This window comes from Chiloscyllium plagiosum, unplaced genomic scaffold, assembly GCF_037043375.1.
Source record: "Chiloscyllium plagiosum isolate Xiang-an unplaced genomic scaffold, Cpla_swu_hap1 HiC_scaffold_24, whole genome shotgun sequence".
NCBI lineage: Eukaryota > Metazoa > Chordata > Chondrichthyes > Orectolobiformes > Hemiscylliidae > Chiloscyllium > Chiloscyllium plagiosum.
The window spans coordinates 57,564,355-57,588,144 of NW_028270162.1; the positions used below are offsets into that span (position 1 = coordinate 57,564,355).

Sequence of the window (23,790 nt, forward strand, 5' to 3'; positions counted from 1 at the left end):
TTGTCCGACCTGCCCAGCTCCTTTTCCACCTATCCACTCCACCCTCTCCTCCCTGACCTATCACCTTCATCTCCTTCCCCACTGACCTATTGTACTCTAGGCCACTCTCTCCCCACCCCCACCCTCCTCTAGCTTATCTCTCCACGCTTCAGGCTCTCTGCCTTTATTCCTGATGAAGGGCTTTTGCCCGAAACGTCGATTTTGCCTGTCCTCGGATGCTGCCTGAATTGCTGTGCTCTTCCAGCACTACTGATCCAGCATCTAACGGTAGGCATTTTAAAGCTTCACTGAATGTCTTTGAGGAAGGGCTATTTGATCTTCACAGTCTTCTGCACAAGAACAATTGAAATATATAGCAGAGATCTGTTAATGAAGTATAAACATTTTCTGCAGCAATCCCTCACACATTCTCACAGAAACAAATTAAATAGATATATATATATATATAAAATCTATTGTTTGGTCATGTTGTTAGGCTAAATTTAACAGAATAGAATGGGCAACTGTACAAAAACATTTCACTGATACACTAATTGTATTTTCCACTTACGAAAATCAATACGTTGTCTTGCTTCCAGCACAAGTTCCGCATCCTGTTGTCGTTGATACATTTTAAGTGTGATTGCATCTCTCCAGTACTCCACAGCCTACATAACAATCAATCACAGAACCATCACCAAATTCAACTGGAGAAAAACATCCTCTGCAACCTCTGCTTGCTGATTAATCAACTAACTTTATATAATAAAACAAAGTGATGCATATGCAAACATAACCAAATTAAAAGCTTGTTTCAGAATACAGATCAATTTAACAGTATTACAGAGAAAACTTAACTCAGTAACCTTCACCAGGTCATCCTGTACAGATGCAAAGCAGAAGTCAGAAACTGCCTGTAAGGAAGAGTAAGCCTTCATGCTTAGGTGTAAGTACAGGTGTACGTATTCATGCTTCCACCTGTCCCTCCTGACCTTTGTTGAAACAGGCATCCAATGATATACCATCAATAGTTATCTAAATGACTGTTCATTCATGAGACTAGACTGAGTAGGAGCACACAACTGCATCGTTTGGACATCAGTGCTCAATCCAACCACTTGATAAAGATCAGCAGCAAAAACTTTCAGCTAACTTTGATCCTGGCTGGTCTATTATCCCCATCATCTCAATCCACATAATACTGGATTGAGGCCAACTGAGGACCCAACTACTCCTTCAGCTGAGATCAGCTAAAAGCATGAGAAGATTCCAACTTGGGCATTTTCTTGAAATCAATCAGTTCTCAAACGAGCAATGCAGTTACACCACCTGCTAAGCAGAAGCTCAGGTTCATGGAATATATGGGTTGGAGTGAGAGCATAAAAGGTCATCCAAAGCTACTTCTCAGCCCTCCCAACATCCTTGCAATAAAGTAGCACTCAACTAGACTTCTGACAGAATGTAACCTCTTGTGCAGTGAGCATTTACAGGAGAAAAAGAGATAAACAAATCAAATACCACAGAACAAGAATTCAAAATGAAAGTCGCTTGGCAAGCAACACCATCAGGAAAAAAGAAAATGTCATAGAGTCTTAGAGATGTACAGCACAGAAACAGACCCTTCATTCCAACTCGTCTATGCTGACCAGATGTTGTAAACTGATCTAGTCCCATTTGGCAGCATTTGACCCATATCCTTCTAAACCCTTCCTATTCATGTGCACATCCAGATGCCTTTTAAATGCTGTAATTGTACCAGCCTCCACCACTTCCTCTGGCAGTTCACCACACTCTGTGTGAAAAGCTTGCCCCTTAAGTCCCTTTTATGAACCTGCACCTCAAGATCTCATTGCTTTACTCCCCAGTAAGGTTAGAATGGATTTGCTTGTAGAAATCTTGATCTCTCATATACTTAAATCAATAAATTTCTTGCATCTTCCATTTACAAATGGAGCTGTACCTTGGCTAAAAGGACATGGTGATAATGCTGATCTGCTCTGGCAGCTTTCCTAGCTTCATCAGCCAGCGTGCGCGCATTTTCTCTCCAGGTGTAGAAAGAAAATCTATACGTAAGAAGAGAAAAAGGCTTAGAGAGTCAATAACCCAACCTCATATGATCCAAGAAAGCAGAAGGTAAAATCTCAAAGGAAGACCAATCGTTGTGAAGGGCTTATATAAATGACAAATTTTAGATGAAGTTTGAAAGCAATGAATAGTTCATTATAAACTAAAATTAAATCCAAGCAAAGGAAGAAATGAGAGCATGAAGTCAAGTTGGCTGTGGTGAACTGGGAAAGCACAATAAGATTTGACAGGAGACAAGCAATAACTAGTATCGAGAGTGTGGTGCTGGAAAAGCACAGCAGGTCGGACAGCATCCAAGGAGCAGGAGAATCGACATTTCGGGCAAAAGAAAGGCTTTTGCCCGAAATGTTGATTCTCCTGCTCCTCGGATGCTGCCTGACCTGTGCTTTTCCATCACCACATTCTCGACTCTAATCTCCAGCATCTGCAGTCCTCACTTTCGCCTAAGCAATAGCTAGTATTGAAAGAAAACCTACAATGTCTACTACAGATTTACATTCGTCTAAGGCACTGTCAGCTAAAGTGCATCAAGCAAGATTAAAAAAAAGTTAAAATTAGTATAGGATCAAAGAAGTGTCATAAGAATACCAGAAACCGTGGCAAGTTTGAGGATTGGAATCAACTTAGGCCCCTGCAAAGGAGAAGCGAGAATCTTATATAGGAAAAGGAAAAGAGAATATAAAGTCAAACTAGTGAGCAATATAAAGGCAGACTATAAAAGCTTCTATTAGTTTGTGAAAGAGAAAAAATAACCAAGGGTAATTGTCTGCCCACTACAGGTGTAAAAAGAAGTATGTATATTGGAGATCAAGGAAATAGTGGAGAAGCTAAAAATTACTTAAGTGTAGGAGCAAATTATTGCAGATACTGGAATCTGTACTGAAAACAAAAATGCTCGAGATCACAGCAAGTCAGAAAGCACCCATGGTGAGACAGCAAAGTAATGTTTTGAATCTTCAAAGGAGATATTGAAAATCACCCAGAAATCCTCAACAACCAAGAGGCTAAACAGCCAAACAATATTAGTATTTGTGAAGCGATCATACTTTAAAAAATCAGCTGGATTAAAGATTAATAAATCTCCTGGACAGAGGAGCTTCATCTCAGACTGTTAAAGGAAGTAGCAATAGACATAATAAATGCTTTGATAGTTAGCATTCATAATTGCAAAGATTCTGAAAGGATTCCTGCTGACTGGAAGGTAGAAAATGTAAGAAGGGGTCAAGAGAGTGTTAAAAACTACACACCTGATATCTTGGTTTCAGCAACAAGGAAAATGTTAAAATCTGCCAAAAAACATTGTGATAATGGAACATTTAAAAAAAATGGCAAAACTGGGCAGAATCAAGATGGATTTATGAAAAGGAAATCATGTTTGACAAAACATAGGTTTCTTTTGAGAATGTTACGTGTAGTAGAGAAAAAGGAGAATCAATAAATGTGATGGATTTGGATTTTTAGAAGGCTTTTGCTAAGGTTCCATCCAGGAGGTTATTAAATAAAATTGGAGTGCATGGGATTGAGGGAATATACTAGGATGGATTGAGAATTGATTAAGGGACAAAAAGCAGATGGATCATTTTCAGCATGATAGGCTGTTACTAGTGAGGTGTTGCAAGACAAGTTGTCAGTCCATAACTTTCATAATCTATATAAATGATTTGGATGTAGGGACCAATTGTAATAACTCCAAATGTGCTCATTACATTAAACTGGGTGGAAACATAATTTATAAGGGAGATGCAAGGAGGCTTCAAGAAACTTCGACATGCTAAGTGACCGGGCTAGAACATGGTTGAGAGAATATAAATAATGAGTCAATCTATTTACTTTGATTAAAAAAACACAAAGGAAAAATATTTTTTAAATGGTGAGAGGGTGCCCAAAGGGATCTGAATGTCCTTGGCTATAAGGCATGTGCAGGAAGCAACTAAGAAAGCAAATGGTATGATGACATATATTTCAAGAGGATTTGAGTACATAAGTAAAGGTGTCTTTCTGCAGTCATACAGAGTCTTGTCGAGACCTCACCCTGGAGTATTGTATACAGGGAAGTATGTCTTTCCTTACCTCAGGAAAGATATACTTCCCATAGAGGAAGTTCAACAGCAGTTCACCAGATTAGTTTGGATTGCGAGAGTAGGACAGAGAGATATAGGCTCAGCAAATTTGCAAACAGCAAATTCCGGGCTGACAGCAGGAGTTCTAATGCAAGGGCCATTGACTGACCAAATATATACCTCCAGTGAAAACAGCAACAAAATCCTGGAATTATTTAAAAACCAATTGGATATCACAAGGGCAACTTAGGACCATTAGCTGCAATGGGCTAAATAGCCAATAATAAATTTCTGATGCAAATTACATTTCCCCAGCCTGCATCTAGATTAGAAAAATATCCTATTGTGGTGCTGGAAGTTACAGAGGCAACACTTTACTAAGCAAACTGCTGTCATTAATATTAAAATGGGAAGTATAGATGGAATGATATGAAGTTTCTATCACATAAACTTCAATTCACACAGGACATTTGGCATGTTATTTGTCAAATATTTCTTGAGTGCAGAAACATCATTGCAACTTTTCATCACCTTAATAAATCTCTTCTCTGTTTCTTCTCCTTTTCATCCACCTTGCAAAGAATTTGTTGATTGTTGCAATGGAAAACCTAGAAATCAGACCGGGGGGGGGGGGTCATTCTGCAGTTTTCACGGTCATATTAAGGTTTTAATATTTGTGTTACTCAACAAATTTATTGGAAAAAAAATCAAAAACATACACAAAAGGTCAGATGCAATAAAGATAACTCTCCTCCATTAATGCTAAATCTAAACCGATTCTTGAAACATGATTTTTCAGTTCTTGCAAGCTAATGGACTGTCACAGACTAGGCTGACGGATTTTATTATCCTGAGGAGTTCACATTGTCTCAACAGGTGACACATGCAGTCAAATATAAATTTACAACTAAAGCTTTTGGGTTACAGAGCATACAATCAAAGGGTCTATAAAGAACCACAACCTTGGTTGACTCAGAAACCTTCCTCATGTCTTCAACAATGAAAACCTAGTCACTTTAACAAGATGACAGGAGCTTCACATGAAGTGGTTTGACCCACTATTTGAATGAAACACTGGACAATTTGAAAGACTGAATGCAATGTTAAGGGAGCTCAGTTCGTACAGATTAATTTTTTTTTCTAGGGTATGACCAGTCTGGAATTTGCATTTTCTGTATCTTGTGGAAACAGCTTGCAGTGATAAATTTTAACAGCACGATCAAATCCAACAAATAATCCTAAAAATAAAGATGGTCGGTTTTCTCATGTTGCTACGTAGGTATTTCAAAACAATTTTGTCATTGGGTTCTTACTGTTTCTATCATTGGTGTGGAGACATAATGCAACTGGATATTTTCAAGAAGTTGTATGTAATTGTATGAACATATCACCTTCACCTCCATCTGTCCAGAATGCATGCAAGAATCCAGGTTTATCTTTCTCCGATAGGGAACTACAAATTCTACCATCCAAAGGTCAACCACAGCAGATGTGTGGGAACACCAACACTTGCAAGTTTTCTCTGAGGTACCCTCCATCCTGACTTGGATCGCTGCTCCTTTACAGTCGCTGGGTCAAAATCCTGTAAATCACTCCTTTACAGCATTGTGGGTGTACAAACACCATATGAACTACAGTGGTTCAAAAAGGCGGATAACCAATCAGATACAATTAGGGATGGAAAATAAATACTGGCCTGGTCAGTCATACCCACAACCCATAAAAGAATGAAAACAAAGATGCCCAGAAAACCCATCGTAGCATGACAATCTCAGCATGGATCAGAAATGGAACTGTTCTTCTTTCATATATAGTACAGTGCTGTTAAGTTTTGTGTTACACAAAAACACAATTTTAACCAAAACATCTCAAAAAAAAACACTTGTACTGTAATGGAAACGTAGTCTATATATCAGGTAAAAGCATGAGACCAACCTTCCACTCGCGCAAGGCTTTTGACAGCAGCTTCTTCTGAAAATGCACATCTGCACACACGTGTTTTTTCCATTTCTCATGCTTTTTCTGCACATACTGGGAAGTGTAAGAAGTATATCAAAGTATAAATACACTGGTGCTGAAATCATCAATTCCACTAATAGAATCGCCATTGGAGAATGAGAACGGTAAGTTTTTGGCATCCTTATTATAATTTAAAGAAAAACTATTTTAAATCAATCTATAATTTAATTTGATTTTTTTGGTCTACTTTCTCCTTTCATGAGGGGACAATGCTTTCTCCAGGCATCCTACCACAGGTATTAGGGTTGTCCTCTTTTCTGTCATTTGTGAGCTCAAGCTGTAAGTGCCAGAAAATTACTGCAGAAAATATAGCTCATGGTTTAGGGGGTAACATATTAGTGTGGATTAGAAGATTGGCTGGCTGACTGACATAAAACAGAGAATATTCATGATGGGTTTTTATTTGAAACAACAGAAATTTTGCAGAAACTCAGCATGTCTGGCAGCATCTATGTCTAATGACCCTTCTTCAGAACTGATTTATCTGATTGACAGGATGTGATGAGTTGAGTGAAAAAGTCTGTGTCAAGGTCTCAATTTGTTGCAATTAATATAAATGACAAAGATTAGGAGAGAAAAGGCATGAAAAATAAACTTGCAGATGACAGTAAGATAGGTAGAAAACTTTGTTGTAAAAAAGACAAAGCAGGCTGTAGGAGGATTATAGGCTGGCTAAGTACAGAAATCTTGCATATGGAGTATGATGTGGTAAAACGCGAAGTTGTTCACTTTGGTAAGAAGAACAAAAAAAGCAAAATATTACTGAAATAAACAATGACTGCGAAATTCCATGGTATAAAGGATTTATGGGTTCTAGCGCACGAGTCACATAAATTTATCAAGCAGTTACAGCTTATACCTGTAGTCAAGCTGGCAAATAGGGTGCTAACCTTTATTATGAGAGAAACTTAATAATACAGTAAGGATGCTACACTTCAGTTATGTAAGGCAATGATAATGATATATTTCAAATATTGTGTGCAGTTTTGGTCACCTTATTTAAGGAAGGATTTAAATGCATTTGAGGTGGTTCAGAGGAGAGTTACCAGATGGATATCTGGAATGAGTGGGTTATGAGGATAGTTTGGACAGGCTGAGCTTGTTTCCACCAGAGTTTAGAAGGTTGAGGGAAGAGTTGGTTGAAGTTTGTAAGATCTTGAATGGTGTTAACAAGGTGGACATGGAAACAATGTTTCCTCTTGAGAGCAAGTTGAGAACTAACAGCCACTATTTTAAAATTAGAAATTGCTCTTTTACACAGAGATCAGGGGAATTTTTTTCTCCGACGTTGTGGAACTTTGGAACTTTCTGCCTCCGAGGGTGTTGCAAGCCGATCATTGAATATTTTTAAGATGTAGAGATGCTGGTGCTGGACTGGGGTGGACAAAGTTAAAAATCACACAACACCAGGTTATAGTCAAGAACGTGGTGCTGGAAAAGCACAGCAGATCAGTCAGCATCCGAGGAGTAGGAGAATCGAAGTTTTGGGCATAAGCAGGCTCATAAGACACAGAATTTATAGCAAAAGGTCACCATGTCACGATACTGTAATCTTTTGCTATAAATTCTGTGTCTTGTGATCCTACTTCACAGCTACCTGTTGAAGGAGCAGCACTCCGAAAGCTAGTACTTCCAAATAAACCTGCTGGACTATAACCTGGTGTAGTGGAATATTTTTAAGAAAGAGAAAGATTGATTCTTGAACAAAAATACAAATTACCTCAGAAACTCAGGAGGTCTTGCAATACCTGTGGAGAGAAAGCAGAGTTAACATTTCGGTACAGTGATCCTTCTTCAGCTGTTCTGTGAAGGGTCACTGGATCCGAAATGTTAACTCTCCTTTTTCTTCACAGATGCAGCCAGGTCTGATGAAATTCTCCAGCAATTTCTGCTTTTGTTTCAGATGTCCAGCATCTGCAGTCATTTTTTTTTATAGATTGATTCCATAGTCTAACCAGAATCAGAGATTTTCAAGGTAGTTGGGAATAAGGAATTTGAAACACAAATTAGCTATAATCTTATTGAATGAAATCGCAGACTCAAGGAGCTGAATGGTCCATTTCTGCTCCTGTTTTGTCTGTGCATAAATCCTTTATTCAGGGACTCGCACTCCCATCCAGTTATATCTCAGTGCCCAATCCTATAAAGGGGCATGTGGCTCTAGAAAAGACAGCTGGTGATGCCTCAGCTCCCATGTTGCTATGAAACAGAAAAGTGCAGATGCAGGTAAGTGTGGGGCTGGATAGGTGGCCAGTGCTTAGAGTTTGTCAGTTTTATCAAAGATCATTCTAGTGTTGAAGGACATTGGTGACAATGGGAAAAGCCCTCTTAATTATTTCCTTCCAGAGTTTATTTGGCTTCCTGCTTCAGCTGCGGGGGTTCCTGACTTCTCTACCAATGCATCCCTGGGAAATTTGGAAGGAGGTGGAACAATGTTGGGATACCTAGCTGATGGCATACATTCCAAGTCTCCCCATGTATCAACACATCTCCAACAGCCTGGGAAAATTTCACCCAATGTCTACAGAAGTATTCTAGCAAAATAGCAATCAGGAGTGAGATCAGTCATTTCTTTTTCTCTACCACTCATCAAGAGTCCTTCAACAGCATATTACAAACCTAGAACTTATACCACATAGAAGGACAAGGCTAGAACATGCATGAGAAACCACCATGCCCTTGTGCCACACACTATCCTGACTTGAATTATATTGCTATTCCTTCAGTGTTGCTGAGTCAAAATCCTAAAATTCCTGCCCAACAGCACTGAGGGTCTACCTACACCACAGGGACTGCAGTAGATCAAGAATGCAGCTCAACATCACCTTCAAAGGGCAATTAGGGTTTAACAATACATACTGACCTGGTCAGCGACACAACCCATTAACACATATAAATAACTGTTCCAGGTACCAAATCAGAAAAGTCCACCTGCTTTGAAAACATGTCATTCATTTATCACAACTATCATCATTGTGACTAGCATAAAATGGCTAATTTTCTGCCAAGTCGGGGGTAGTGGTTGGCTCCATGGATACTCGAAACTCGAAACAGATTGTTCTAAATATGTCGCCTTACAACAAGCAAATTTTCAATCCAGGTTTCTATCCAGTTAAATGACATTGTATGCAAACTGACTTAACCTCCAACTCAAATGCATTATTCAACAAATTTATCTCAAACATTATACAGTACTCAAACTGATTTTTTTAATCTCTTTCCACAGTGTCCCTGCTTCTTTCTCATGCTATTAGAGATATCTTGGATTGACAGCTAAGGGAAGACTTTGGATCCACAGAGAATACTGTACGAGAATTGACAATGAGATAATCCACATGCTGGTCAGAGACATCAAGGCTCTGCTCACAAGGTAGACAGGCAATGAATGTGGAAGGCACAGAGAGACTTTGCTGCAAAAGACACTGCAATTGAACAGCTGGGGTTTGAGCAGAAAAGCACAGAACAAGGTTGACAATAATATATAATTTTGTTCAGTCTTGCTCAAAAAATATGCATGTGCAAGGAGCTTAAGCAGCCAGAAATTCAACACTCTGCTGCACATGTTAGAACTAGGGAAAGAAGTGTAATTCAAACTAAACAAAGCTTTCAATTAGTTTATTCAAAAATACTTTAACAGATGAGCTTGATTTCTGTTTAACAAATACTTTTAAAATTATAACTGAACATCATTTGGTTGATTCTGATTGTTGAATGGTTTCTGTAACTACAATATACCTTAGGAAAATATCTCTGACTCACTGATATTTTAACCAAGACATGGAAAAATATGTACAGGGATTTCTGAAATTTTATTTCAGTAAAATCTGGTTGCTATTCCTCATCACATGTGACTGAAACAAATGGTAAACTCCTTACCAACCGCCAAGCCCTCCAGGTTCCGCGCAAGCGACATCTGCACCAATGTCTTACAGCTCGTACTTCATGGTCTCGTCTAGCATAGAGACAGAGATAATTAAGAGAAGACATCGGAGTAAGAATGGACCACATGGCCCCTTGACCATTCAAAAAGGTTATGTCTGATCTAAAGCCCCACCTTCACATTCCCACACCCTTACCATTTCCCTCAATTCTTTTTTAGAACAAATATCTGTATACTCCAACCCTGAATGTATTCAATAATATAGCATTCTAAACCTCCTGGCTAGAGAATCTCAAAGGTCCACAGTCTTCTGAGTGAAGGAATTGCTCCTAAATAATCCTTATCCTTAAACACACCCATTCCACCCCCATCCGCACATCCCTGACCCTAACCACCCCATGTTCTGAATACCCCAATCTAGGGAAATAACCTATTTTAATCCTCAGAATCTTGAAAGTTTCAATGAGATTGCCCCACAAGGTTCCAAACTCCAGAGAGCTTAGGTATTGTTTACTCAGCCTCACAGGATAATTCTCTTATCCCAAACTTGTCTAAGTTAGCAAAATTTCTTTTCTCTGCATCAACATTTAAAATCTATACAGATTTTAAAATAATATTCTGTTTTTTCTATTCTAATTATCATAGTAAGTAATCTTATATTTCCCTACATTATATCCATTTTCCATCATGATGCCCAATTAATTAACCTATCCATACCTGCCTGTTTATGCCCTCGTCACAGCTTAGATTCCCTCCCAGCTTTGTATTGTTAGTGATCTTTGGTACAACACTTAAGGTCTCCTCGTCGAAGTCATTTATTTAAATTGTAATACCTGAAGTCCCAAGCACTGAATGTTGCAGAACTCTCACTGCAGCCGGAAAACTTCAAAATGCTTATCTAATCTTTATCCCGATTCCTGCTCATTAAAAATCCTGTACCTATGCCAATGCATTACTCCCAATTCCAAATGCCTTTATCTGCTGTTAACTTTTTGTGTGATTTCTTTTCAAAATCTACGTACACAAAGGAACAAAGAATGAGAGTGGATTTGATTTTAACCTCAACTCTATTCCTGCATGCCCCCATAATCCTTTATTCCCTGGGTAATCAAGAATCTAACCATCACTGCCTTGAAAATACTTAAAGATTTTGCATCCGATGCCTTTTGAGGAAGGGATAAACTATATCTACTGGCTCTGCCTTATCTATTTCATTAGTTACATCCTCAAAACCAAGATAAATGTGCCTTTACATAAAACAAGGTATGATTAGACAGGGGAAATGATGTGTTTCTAAGCGTAATGTTAAGATTTCCTCAATATTAAATTCTAGAATTTTTCAGACACTAGTTCAGTTGGCTGGATGGCTCATTTGCAATTCAGAGTGATGCCAACAACATGGATTCAATTCCCACACCAGCTGAGGGTAACATGAAGGGCTCTCCTCGTCAACCGTTCCCCTTGCCTGAGTTTTGGTGACCCTCAAAAGTTATACTCCCCACCTGGTCTAATGAGAGACTAGCCCTATGGTTTGTTAAGACAATGGCAACTTTGCTTTCATCTGCATCTTGCACAACTAAAATGCATATCACTTAATTCTTCCAAATCATAAAACTATTTTCATATTGCAGCTATATAACACTGTCCAATTTCCACCAGTTTACAGTCCAAAAAGAAAAGGATATGATTATATGATTCCTTACAATGTACAGCTAAGATCAGTGACAGACCTGGGCTCTTGAGTAATTTCTCACTTAAAGCATGTGGCTGTGGAATTCACTTCCAAAGTCAGCAATTGAAACAGAGAACATGTCAAAAGTTAATAGTATGGTGGGTGAATTTAGGGAAAAAAGTGGATAGGAGAACAGGAGACAAAATGACATTAGGATTACAGTGCACATATAGTGACAAAAATTAACACAAATTGGTTGGGAGTAACAGCCTGTTATAGTTTTATATAATGAACAATACTCTCTGCAGACCAAGCCTAATATTTGAGGGATTTAATTTCTAATTATACTGCTGGGGAGTCAGTTCCAGCGATGGCCACACTTCTATTCCAGCACTCTAATATTTCCTGATGTAGTTGGCTGAGTGTCAAATTCTGAACTTAACTATATAAAAAGCCTTGTACAAATGCTTGCTATTGTAATGCACACAAAAATCTCATTCAGACATTGATCAATATCTGAAAACGTCAGATGGAGGGTACAGAGGCTGTACACTTTAGGAAGTATGAAGGAAGAAACTTTGGCAATTACAATATTGCCCCTTCAGTCATAATATGAATGCTCGAGCTGCAGCCTCTTGGTGCTATGCAAAAGCTACATCTTTGTAAATATACATTTAAGACCAGCTCACGTGAGAGTACTGTTCACTCTGGGAAGTAGTTTTGTGCACCCCAACAGCTCTCGAGCATGCTAGAGAAGTGATCATCCTTTCCCTGAGAGTACATAAAATAAGAGTTGGGAGGCTATTTGACTAGAAGAGGATCACAGGTTAAGTTGATCACCCAATGCTCATATGCTTTGCAGTATCAAATCTGGGACTTATTGACTCATCCCCTTGTTACACCACAAGAGTCATATACCCACTCAGCTATTACAGCTCAAAGTTTAGCGTCATCTGAGTTTAGAAACATGGAGCAGAATTTCCAAAGCACCCATACCCTGCTATTTGTTCTGCCACAGTCTTTTTCCAAAAGTGCAATGATTTACGCAGCAACTGATGTTTAAAGTGATCTTCAGCAATGGCCTCCTTCTCTCTTTCCTCCAACAAGATGGCAGTCTTCTCACGCCAGTTCCACCAGAACCGCAGCAACACGCAACGAGTATAATGAATCATAGCCTGCAGAAACAGAAATAGTTCCATCAAAACCCTCCCAATCGGACACCAGATTCCCCTCCTCGTTTCCACATTAATTGATATTGTCACTGGTTCTCTTCCTTCCTGTGCCTTCTCTTCCTACTTCAAATCTTTTAACCTTACCTCCTCTCCATAAACAGTAACCCTTGACTTTCAGCCCTTGCCTTTCCTTCACCATGCCCAAATCCATGTTGACCTTGTTTGAAATCCAATGTGGTTTCCAGCCAACCATAGTACCAAATTGGTAAAATCACAAATATCCCATGTGACTGTGGCAAGCATGAACAGGCCATCGTCAATCTGACCAGCCTGCAACCTTTGACACAGTTCACTGCACCATCCTTTTTTTCTGGTGCCCTCGACTGTCATTCAGCTTGGTGGGATTTCTCTCGCATGGTTCCTCTTCTATCTGTCTAGTCATAACCAGAGAATGGCTCCCCTCTTACTCCAACACCACTACCTCTGGTGTTCTCCAGAGATTGACACTCACCTCCCACTCCCTTTTACGTCTCATCTACATGCTGCCCCCTCTGTGAAATGATCTGAAGTCACAACATCAGTTTCAGCTTGTGCACTGACAACACTCAACTCAACCTCAGCATTCCTTTGCACAACCCATCAATTGTCTCTAAATTTCTAACATCCGGCACCAATGCAGCAGAAATTTCACAGTATAAAACAGACAGAAGACTAACATCATTGTTTTTGGTTCCTTCTCCAAACTCTATTCTGTGGCCACATAATCCATTTTCTTCCCAGTGACTGCCTGATGACTGTTTGCAACCTCGGTGTCATTTTTGACCTTGAGTTAAGCTTCTCACCATATTATCTGTGACACCATTAATTTTGTTTATTTCCACCTCCATTATATCACCTCCTGAATATCCTTCTACAACTCTCATCCATACCTTTGTTTCTTCTGAACGACCATTCAAGTGCACCCCTGGCTGGTTTTCCTCGATAAACTTGATGTCATCCAAAACGTTGCTGCCTGTGTCCCTCTTTGCACCAAGTCCCATTAGGCCTGTGTCTGCTGACTGACATTGACTTCTGATTAATCAAAGCTTTGATTTCAAAATTCTCATCTGTTTACAAACCCCTCCATGGGTCACATCTCCTGAACATCTTACAGCCTCCAGCTGTACAACCCTCCAAGGTCTCAATGTGCCTCAAATTCTATCCTTTCTGGACCTCTCCAGTTTGAATTGCTTCAGCACCAGAGGCCAGGCCTTCAACTGCCCAGACCCTAAACTCTGCAATTTCCTCCCGACAATTCTCATCCCCTTGAAAGTAACCACTTCAATCTACCCCAATATCTTTTTATGTAGCTCAGTCTCACTCCTGAGAAGAGAAGTGTCATGGGGTATAATGTGTTAAAAAAGGCTTTACATAGAGATAAATTGTATTGGTTACCAAGAAAAACCAGTGAAGAAACAAAAAAAAATATCATTGGAATAATACACCACCGCAAATCTTTTTCACAGGTAACAAGTCATTTTTGAATGCAATAACTGCAAAACGACATTTAAAGAAATGTGGCAACTAACTATATCTCTGAAGATCCCAAAACCGATAGTGAGATGGAAGAGCAGATAATCTGTTTTAGTGCAGTTGTGAGCACAAGAAATATTGATCAGAATACTGGGAGAACTCCACTGCTTTTCAAATAATGTTATAGGAATTTATGCACCCACCACAGAGGGCAGACAGGGCCTCAGTTCAACATACCATCCCAAATACAGTTCATCCCTGGGATGAACTCAGATTTCTCAGTTTCCTCATTTCCCCTCCCCCCACCTTGTCTCAGTCCCAACCCTCGAACTCAGCACCATCTTCCTAACCTGCAATCTTCTTCCTGACCTCTCTGCCCCCACCCCCACTCCGGCCTATCACCCTCACCTTAACCTCCTTCCACCTATCGCATTTCCAACGCCCCTCCCCCAAGTCCCTTCTCCCTACCTTTTATCTTAGCCTGCTTGGCACATTCTCCTCATTCCTGAAGAAGGGCTCATGCCCGAAACGTCGATTCTCCTGCTCCTTGGACGCTGCCTGACCTGCTGCGCTTTTCCAGCAACACATTTTCAGCTCTGATCTCTAGCATCTGCAGTCCTCACTTTCTTCTATTACCACCACTGCCAGTGCATTACGCGCACCCACCACCATCTGTTTAAAGAACCTACCTCTGACATCTCCCTTAAACCTTCCTCCAATCACCTTAAAATTAAGCCCCCTTGTGATAGACATTTCCACCCTGGGAACAAGTCTCTGGCTACCCACTCTATCTATGCCTCTTATCATCTTTTACACCTCTAACAAGTCACCTCTCATCCTTCTTCACTCCAATGAGAAAAGCCCTAGCTCCCTCAACCTTCCTTCATAAGACATGCTCCCCAGTCCAGGCAGCATCCTGGTAAATCTCCTCTGCACCCTCTCTTAAGCTTCCACATTCTTCTTATAATGAGGAAACCAGAACTGAACATAACATTCCAAGTGTGATCTAACCAGGGCTTAATAGATCTGCAGCATAACTCGCTGGTCTTAAACTCGATCCCCCTGCTAATGAAAGCCAACACACCATATACTTTCTTAACAACCCCATCAGCTTGGGTGGCAACTTTGGGAGATCTATGGACTTGGATCCCAAGATCCCTCTGTGCCTCCACACTGCAAAGTATCCTGCCTTTAACCCTGTATTCTGCATTCACATTTGACCTTCCAAAGTGAATCACTTCACGCTTTTCCAACTTTAACTCCATCTGCCACTTCTCAGCCCAGCTCTGCATCCTGTCAATATCCCGTTGCAACCTACAACAGCTCTCCACACTATCCACAACTCCACCAATAGTTTGTGTCATCTGCAAACTTATTAACACACCCTTCCACTTCCTCATCCAAGTCATTTATATAAATCACAAAGAGCAGAGGTCTCACAATATATCCCTGCGGAACACCACTGATAACCAAGCTCCAGGCTGAATACTTTCCATCTACTACTACCACCCTCTGTCTTCCATGGGCCAGCCAATTCTACATCCAGACAGCAAAATTTCCCTGTATCCCATGCCTCCTTACTTACTGAATGAGCCTACCACGGGGAACCTTATCAAACGGCTAGCTAAAATCCATGTACAGGAGGAGAAAGTGAGGTCTGCAGATGCTGGAGATCAGAGCTGAAAATGTGTTGCTGGAAAAGCGCAGCAGGTCAGGCAGCATCCAGGGAACAGGAGAATCGACGTTTCGGGCATAAGCCCTTCTTCAGGAATGAGGAACGTTTGTCCAGCAGGCTAAGATAAAAGGTAGGGAGGAGGGACTTGGGGGAGGGGCGTCAGAAATGCGATAGGTGGAAAGAGGTCAAGGTGAGGGTGATAGGTCAGACTGGGGTGGGGGCGGAGAGGTCAGGAAGAAGATTGCACATTAAGAAGGCGGTGCTGACTTCGATGGATTTGACTGAGACAATGTGGGGGGAGGGGAAATGAGGAAACTGGTGAAATCCGAGTTCTTCCCTTGTGGTTGGAGGGTTCCTAGGCGGAAGATGAGGCGCTCTTCCTCCGACCGTCGTGTTGTTGTGGTCTGACGATGGAGGAGTCCAAAGACCTGCATATCCTTGGTGGAGTGGGAGGGGGAGTTGAAGTGTTGGGCCACAGGGTGGTTGGGTTGGTTGGTCCGGATGTCCCAGAGGTGTTCTCTGAAACGCTCCGCAAGTAGCCGGCCTGTCTCCCCAATATAGAGGAGGCCACATCGGGTGCAGAGGATGCAATAGATGATGTGTGTGGAGATGCAGGTGAATCTGTGGCGGATATGGAAGTTTCCTTTGGGGCCATGGAGGGAGGTAAGGGGGGAGGTGTGGGCGCAAGTCTTGCACCTCCTGCGGTTGCAGGGGAAGGTGCCGGGAGTGGAGGTTGGGTTGGTGGGGGGTGTGGATCTGACGAGGGAGTCACGGAGGGAGTGGGCTTTACGGAATGCTGATAGGGGAGGGGAGGGAAATATATCCTTGGTGGTGGGGTCCGTTTGGAGGTGGCGGAAATGACGGCGGATGATGCGCTGTACATGGAGATTGGTGGGGTGGTAGGTGAGGATCAGTGGGGTTCTGTCCTGGTGGCGATTGGAGGGGCGGGGCACAAGGGCGGAGGAGCGGGAAGAGATGCGGTGGGGGGCCTCCACTAGGTCTTCTAAGTCCATGCTTTAGTTCCTTCCTGGCTACCCTGTAACCTTCTAAAGCCCTGTCTGATCCTTGCTTCTTCAATCTTAAGTAAGCTTCCTTCTTCCTCTTGATTAGATGTTCCACATCCCTCGTCACCCAAGGTTCCTTCACCCGACCATCTCTTCCTTACCTCAGTGGGACAAACCTATCCAGCACTCACACCAAGTGTTCCCTAAACAATCTCCACATTTCTGTTGTGCATTTCCTTGAGAATATCTGCTCCCAGTTTATGTTCCACAGTTCCTGCCTAATAGTATTGTAATTCTCCCTCCCCTAATGAAATATTTTCCCATAGTTTCTGCTCCTATCCTTCTCCATGAGTATAGTAAATGTCAGGGAGGTGTGATCACGATGACCGAAATGCTCTCCCACTAAGAGATTTGACACCTGACCGAGTTCGTTGCCAAGCACCAAATCCAATATGGCCTCCCCTCTAGTTGGTCTATCTATATATTGAGTCAGGAATCCTACCTGGCCACATCTGACAAAATCTGCTCCATCTAAACTATTTGCACTAAGGGAGTACCCATCAAGAAAGTTGAACTCACCCATGACAACAACCCTGCACATTTCCAAAATCTGCCTCCCAATCTGCTTCTGTGTCTCTGTTACTAGTGGGGGATCTATTGAAAACTCCCAATAAAGTGACTGCTCCTTTCCTGTTTCTGACTTCTATCCATATTGACTCAGTAGACAAACCTTCCTCGATAACCTCCCTTTCTGCAACTGTGATACTATCCCTGATTAGCAATGCCACTCCTCCACCTCTTTTACCTCCATCTCTATTCCTTTTGAAACGCTGAAATCCCAGAACATCCAACAAACATTCCCACCCCTGTGATATATCCAAATTTCCGTAATGGTCACAACATTGTAGCTCCAAGGTACTGATCCATGCTCTAAATTCATCACCCTTATTCATGACACTTCTTGCTTTAAAATAGACACTTTCAACCGATCACACTGACAGCAACTTTGCCCTATCAATTGTCTATCCTTCCTCACAGACTCTCTGCATGCTGTATCTGCCTGTTCACCAGCTACCCCATCCATTGATCCTTAGTTCCGGTTCCCAGCTCCCTGCCAACCGAGGTATAAAGTGATAAGGGCCCAAGGCAGGCATATGGAATTAGATTAGCCATGATCTTATTGAATGGCGGAACAGGGTTGAGAGACTAAATAGCCTGCTTCTTTTCCTATGTTCCAATAATGGCTCCAGTAGAACAGATCAATTATACCCCCAAACTAATTTCACAACAGAACATTTCCACAAACCATATAGCTTATTTTTGCACCTTCTGTTATGACTAACTGTTCAAAGGATGAAAGGTATAAGTTACCAGTCTTTCTGCCGTTCGATTCTCACGCTGACGATCCAACTTTTCCCACCATGTGTGAAAAGCCAATTTCAGCAACATCTCTCTGTGGGGGTGAATAATGACATATTACAGGGTAGCTTTCAGTCACACCATTCAAAGTACTTGTGTTGCTGGATAATTACCCAGCAGTGTCCTTCCCAAGTCATTGTGATGAATTCATTTTACTGAGGTGACTGAGCACTGACGACCCGAACCAAACCAATTGTTTAAACACTGAGATCCTGTCATCCATACAGATCACAGCTCCATTCACCCAACTTGGCTCCATAACTTACAAATCCCGATCTAACAAAAACAAGCTATTTCAGTTTTAAATTTTCAACTGATTCCCTACCTTCTTGAATAGACAACCTCAATTATCTGACTGAAACGAGTAGGGAGTATTTTGTTCTGATAACTGATCATTCAGAAAACTGATCTGATCATGAACAAGCCGTAATTTAAGAGTGCCGGTTATCGAACATGCCTTAGTTATCCGACAATGCACGCCATAATGCCATTTAACGGATAACTGAAGGCTGAGTTGCCTAATGCTGTTTTGACGGGACCTTGAGATCTTGTTTGGATAATCCAAAATTTGCATAACTGATGTTCAGATTACAAGGTTGTACTATATTCACATTTCCCTCTGCCTTTGTGCACACAAGTGCTTCCTGGATTCACCTTTATCTGATTCGAGCTCTAATTTTCAAGTTAAGCCCTTATTCTGGATTCACTCACCATAGTTTGGCTTCCTGCAAGCTCATAGTTCACTTGGTACCAAGCCTTGCAGTAGCTGAACAAACTGCCTACTACGTATAATGCTAACAGCGTCAGCAGGTACTACAAAGAGAGCTTCAGCCTGCTTACATTGTTATTTATTTCCAGCTGGAGCCAGTGAATCACCATCGGGTGCTTTGATGCTCGGAAAGAGATTGTGATCTGAAATTAATGCACCCAATGTTAAGTCCAGAAATCTCTGAAATATGTAATTTAAAGATGAGGTTCAGTTCAAGTTTCCACTGAGGAGCTTTAGAACTATTTAAGAGATAGAAAACAGAAGGGGAGCAAGGTGGAGAATTAAAATGGCATGAGACTGTGAGGGCTGACCAAAAATATTCTCCACAAAGCAAACTCTGGTTTACCCAGTGTAGAGGAAATGGCATTCAAACTAATGAGTACAATATATTAAATTACAAGTACAGGTAAACGTTAATTGCTTTTCACCCAGAAGGTGTGACATTGACAAAGTAGAAGTGAATAAGGCAGATATTGCATGGGAAGATGCACCAGGAAGGAGAAACTCTTGATGGGGTGATTGAGCAAGGGAAAAGGGTACAGTTTCTTTGGAATCCTGTGACTGGTGGTGGCGTCCATGGCAGAGGATGATTCATTCAATGTAGAATGCAGTGGAAATTCAAGGGATAAAGGAAACCTAATATGGAGGGAGGAGAAGAGGTGAGAGCAGAATTGGGGGAAATGAAAATTATACAATCAAGCTCTCCGTCAACCCCGGTCAGTGGGGCAGACATTCTTCAGCTGAGGAAACTGTAGGGCATACTGAAGCATCAAAACTGCTATTAAAGAAACCTGCAATGGTCCCAGCTGCACTGTTTTTATGGGGTATGCAGAATATTTTTTGTTCCAGTCTTACTCAGATTACTCAACTCTTTTTCCTGGTACACTAATAGCTGTATCATCACCTTTTTCTGCTCTTAATCAGAACTGGAAAACTTTGTCATTTTTGTTCCAACTTCCACCCTTCTGTCAATTCACGCGGTCCTTCTAAGGACAATTCTTTTCCATTCTTCTATTTCTTTGTTTTCATTTCTGAGGATATACAGGAATGGACACAAAATATTGGGCCTGTCAACAATGTCCAGATCCCACGAAAGTATGAAAAAAGAACAACATTCACCAAAAGCCAACTCACACTTTATCATTCATTTAGGGAATTTGGGGATTGCCGACTGGGTTAACACTTATTGCCCATCCAAATTTCCCTGGAGAAAGTGGTAGCGAACTTCCTCTTGAACTGCTATTGTTTATTGGTGTTGCTCACTCCCACAATCCAATGATGAATAAGTATCAAGTAATGTCAGGTGAAGAGCTCAGAAAGCTGAGTTGTTATCTCTCTATGGTCAAGCTAGTTGCCAGTTTGCACATATTTAAAAACAGGTATATGGGTGAGAGTGGGGAAATGCATCACAGAATCAGGTGTCTTTAGTAGAGGGATTAAGCAGTGCAAAAATCACTCTAAACACATACCTGTGAAATTCCCACGCGGTCTCTTTCATCTGATTCAGGCGTTTCTTCTCACTGACAAATACTTTCCACCTCTTTAGATACAAAGGTAATAAGTTCCGACAGTAATGAGCATGAGCCTTCTTATCCTGAACCTGAAAAAAGCCCAAACTGCATTACATAGAGAAGGAAGATCCAGTCTCTAAGAGGTTCATTGTTGTTTCAACAAATCAGAAACAAGCAAAAATATTTACAATGACAGATGGGTAAAAATCCTTCAGTCTGTCTATCTGTCCCAATATATAGATTTTCCACCAACGAAAAACACTAAGCTTTGGCTAAAAACCAGAAAAAAATCCATAATTTTAGGAATAAAAATCTTACGATTTTTTTCTCTCCCACCCATCAAGGCAATCAAACTAGACTTGGACAAAAATACAAATTGCTGGAATAGCTCAGCAGGTCTGGCAGCATCTGTGGAGAGAAATCAGAGTTAAACACTTCAGGTTGAATGACCATTCCTAAACCTGGAGTTCACTCCAGCCATGATTGCAGCACATATTTTTAAACGACCTAATGTCCACCATCACAAAGAAACAGATCCACCTCATTCTTGAAAGAATTCAGTGAATCAGAGTCCACATATCAGGGATGCTTCAGTATTCTCTCAGAGAGGAACTACATTTCAATATGTGGTGGGTAGTGGCAATGTCACTGGACTCATAATATTACACTAATCTTTTGGGGACATGGGTCTAAATCCCACCATGGCAGATGCTGAAAGCCAAATTCAATGAAATCTGGACATAAAATCTAATCTATTGACAACAGAGTAACTGCTGTTAATGTCAAAAAATCTGGAATTATACCATCCTTAACTGGTCTGGCCCAGATTAGACTCCAAACCCATAGCAATATGGTTGACTCCACACCCTCTGAAATGGCCTTACAAGCCTCTCAGTCATATCAATTGTGAGAAAGTCTCAAAAAAAGAAACTAAACCAGATAGACCACCTAATATCAATATAGACACCAGAAACAATAATAAGACAATAAGACATAGGAGCAGAAATTAGGATATTCAGTCCATTGAGTCTGCTCTGCCATTCAATCATGGCTCATAGGTTTCTCAACCCCAATCTCCTGCTTTCTTCTTGTAACCTTTGATTCCCTTGATACTATCTATCTCAGTCTTAAATATACTCAATGACCTGGCCTCCGCAACCTTCTGTGGCAATGAATCCCATAGATTCACCACTCTCTGGCTGAAGAGGCTTCTCCTTATCTCTGTTCTAAAAGATCTTCCCTTTACTCTCAGGCTGTGCCCTCAGGTCCAAGTCTCTCCTACCAATGGAAACATCTTCCCAACATCCACTCTGTCCAGGCCATTCAGTATTTTATATGTTTCAATTAGATCCCCCTCATCCTTCTCAACTCAATCAAGTATAAACCCAGAGTCCTCAAATGGTCGTTCCTAGGACCATTCTCATGAACCTCCTCTGAACATGCTCCAGGGCCAACACACCCTTACTGAGATATGGGGCCTAAAGCTGTGCACAATATTCCAAATGTGGACCAGAGCTTTATAGAGCCTCAGAAGTACATCCCTGCTTTTATATTCAAGTCCTCTCAAAATAAATGCCATCATTGCATTTGCCTTCCTAACTACTGGCTCAACCTGCAAGTTTCCCTTGAGAGAACTTTGGGCTACAACTCCCAAGTCTCTTTGCACTTCAGACTTCTGAATTTTCTCCTCATTTAGAAAATAGTTTAAGTCTCTATTCTTCCTACCAAAGTGCATGACCTCACCCTTTCCCACATTGTACTCTATCTGCCATTTCTTTGCCCACTCTCCTTACCTGTCCAAATCCTTCTGCAGCCTCCCCGCATCCTCAATGTTACCTGTCCCTCCACCGATCTTTTGTATCATCTGCAAACTCAGCCAGAGTGGCCTCGGTTCCTTCACCTGGATCGTTAATGTATAAAGTGAAAAATTGTGGCCCCAACACTGAGCCTTGCAAACACCACTTGTCACTGGCTGCCATCCTTAGAAGAACCCTTTTATCCCTACTCTCGGCTTTCTGCCTGACAACCAAGCTTCCATCCATGCTAGCAGCTTGCCTTTCACATCATGAGTGCTTATCTTACTCAGCAGCCTCCTGTGTGGCACCTTGTTAAAGGCCTTCTTGAAGTCCAGGTACATAACATCCATTGGCTCTCCTTGGTCTAATATGCTAATGGTAAACACAGTCATGGTGACCCTGCAAAATCCTTCTTATCAACATCTAGAGGCTGGTCGCAAAATTGGGACAGCTGTCTCACAAACTAGACAAGAACACCCTGACACAGTCACACCCACATCACAGTACAATCCCTGCCTCAACAGCAGAGATATGCAGTCGGGAATGAGTTGCCTGGGACTCCTCAATATTGACTCCAGACTCTTTGACATTTGGCATCTGGTCAATCGTACACGGAAATCTTCTGTTGACTACCACTTACTACACCATCTCAACTGTTAAATCAATACTCATTTTGTTGAATACCACTTGGATGAAGACTGAAGGTGGCAAGGGCAGAGAATGTTCACTGCAAAGGGGATTTTAATGCCTATCTTTAAGAGTGCTTGAACCAAGGAAATATCTGCTTAGCTCACCAATCTAATTGTTGCAAATGCACCCATCCATTACTGAATTAGTAGGAATCATCGCTGAGTAATTAAAAAGACAGAAGTCCTTTTTTCACATTAAGGATATCTTCCAGCCTACTGTGCGTTACGACCACCATGCAATAAATGGGACAGACATCAAACACATCCAGCAACTCAAAACTGGGCTCATGAGATGCTGTAAGCCATCAAAAGTAGCAGAATTATATTCAACTACCATCAAGCCAGGTGATCAAGCTTGGATCAAAGAAGAGTACAGGAGGGCACACCAGGAGTAACATCAGGTTCACCTAAAAATGAACTGTGTAGCTGCAAAACAGAACTAATTGAATACCAAACAGTGGAAGCAGCATGCAAAGGACAGAGATCTTCAATCCTAGAACCAACAAATCTGTATAAGCTATACAATCCCATCACATACAGTTGTGAAT

General features: G+C 41.2%; 1 protein-coding gene across 6 annotated transcripts in view; it reads right to left on the reverse strand.

Annotated features, from left to right (window-relative positions):
* The window catches only part of sfi1 (SFI1 centrin binding protein), a 134,130-nt gene that overhangs the window by 54,929 nt on the left and 55,411 nt on the right, over positions 1-23,790 (reverse strand). For 5 of the 6 annotated variants that reach the window (XR_015761285.1, XM_043716109.2, XM_088000190.1 and 2 more), the window contains 8 exons: positions 20,716-20,846; positions 18,430-18,511; positions 12,692-12,870; positions 10,020-10,095; positions 6,060-6,155; positions 4,656-4,732; positions 1,940-2,042; positions 551-647 (listed from right to left, as the gene is read on the reverse strand). Coding sequence is in view for 5 of the 6 variants with exons in the window: in XM_043716109.2 (XP_043572044.2) it covers positions 551-647; positions 1,940-2,042; positions 4,656-4,732; positions 6,060-6,155; positions 10,020-10,095; positions 12,692-12,870; positions 18,430-18,511; positions 20,716-20,846 (841 nt within the window). In the remaining variant the exon portion in view is untranslated. The remainder of the gene's footprint in view (positions 1-550; positions 648-1,939; positions 2,043-4,655; positions 4,733-6,059; positions 6,156-10,019; positions 10,096-12,691; positions 12,871-18,429; positions 18,512-20,715; positions 20,847-23,790) is intronic. The other variant, XM_043716110.2, reaches the window with a different exon arrangement.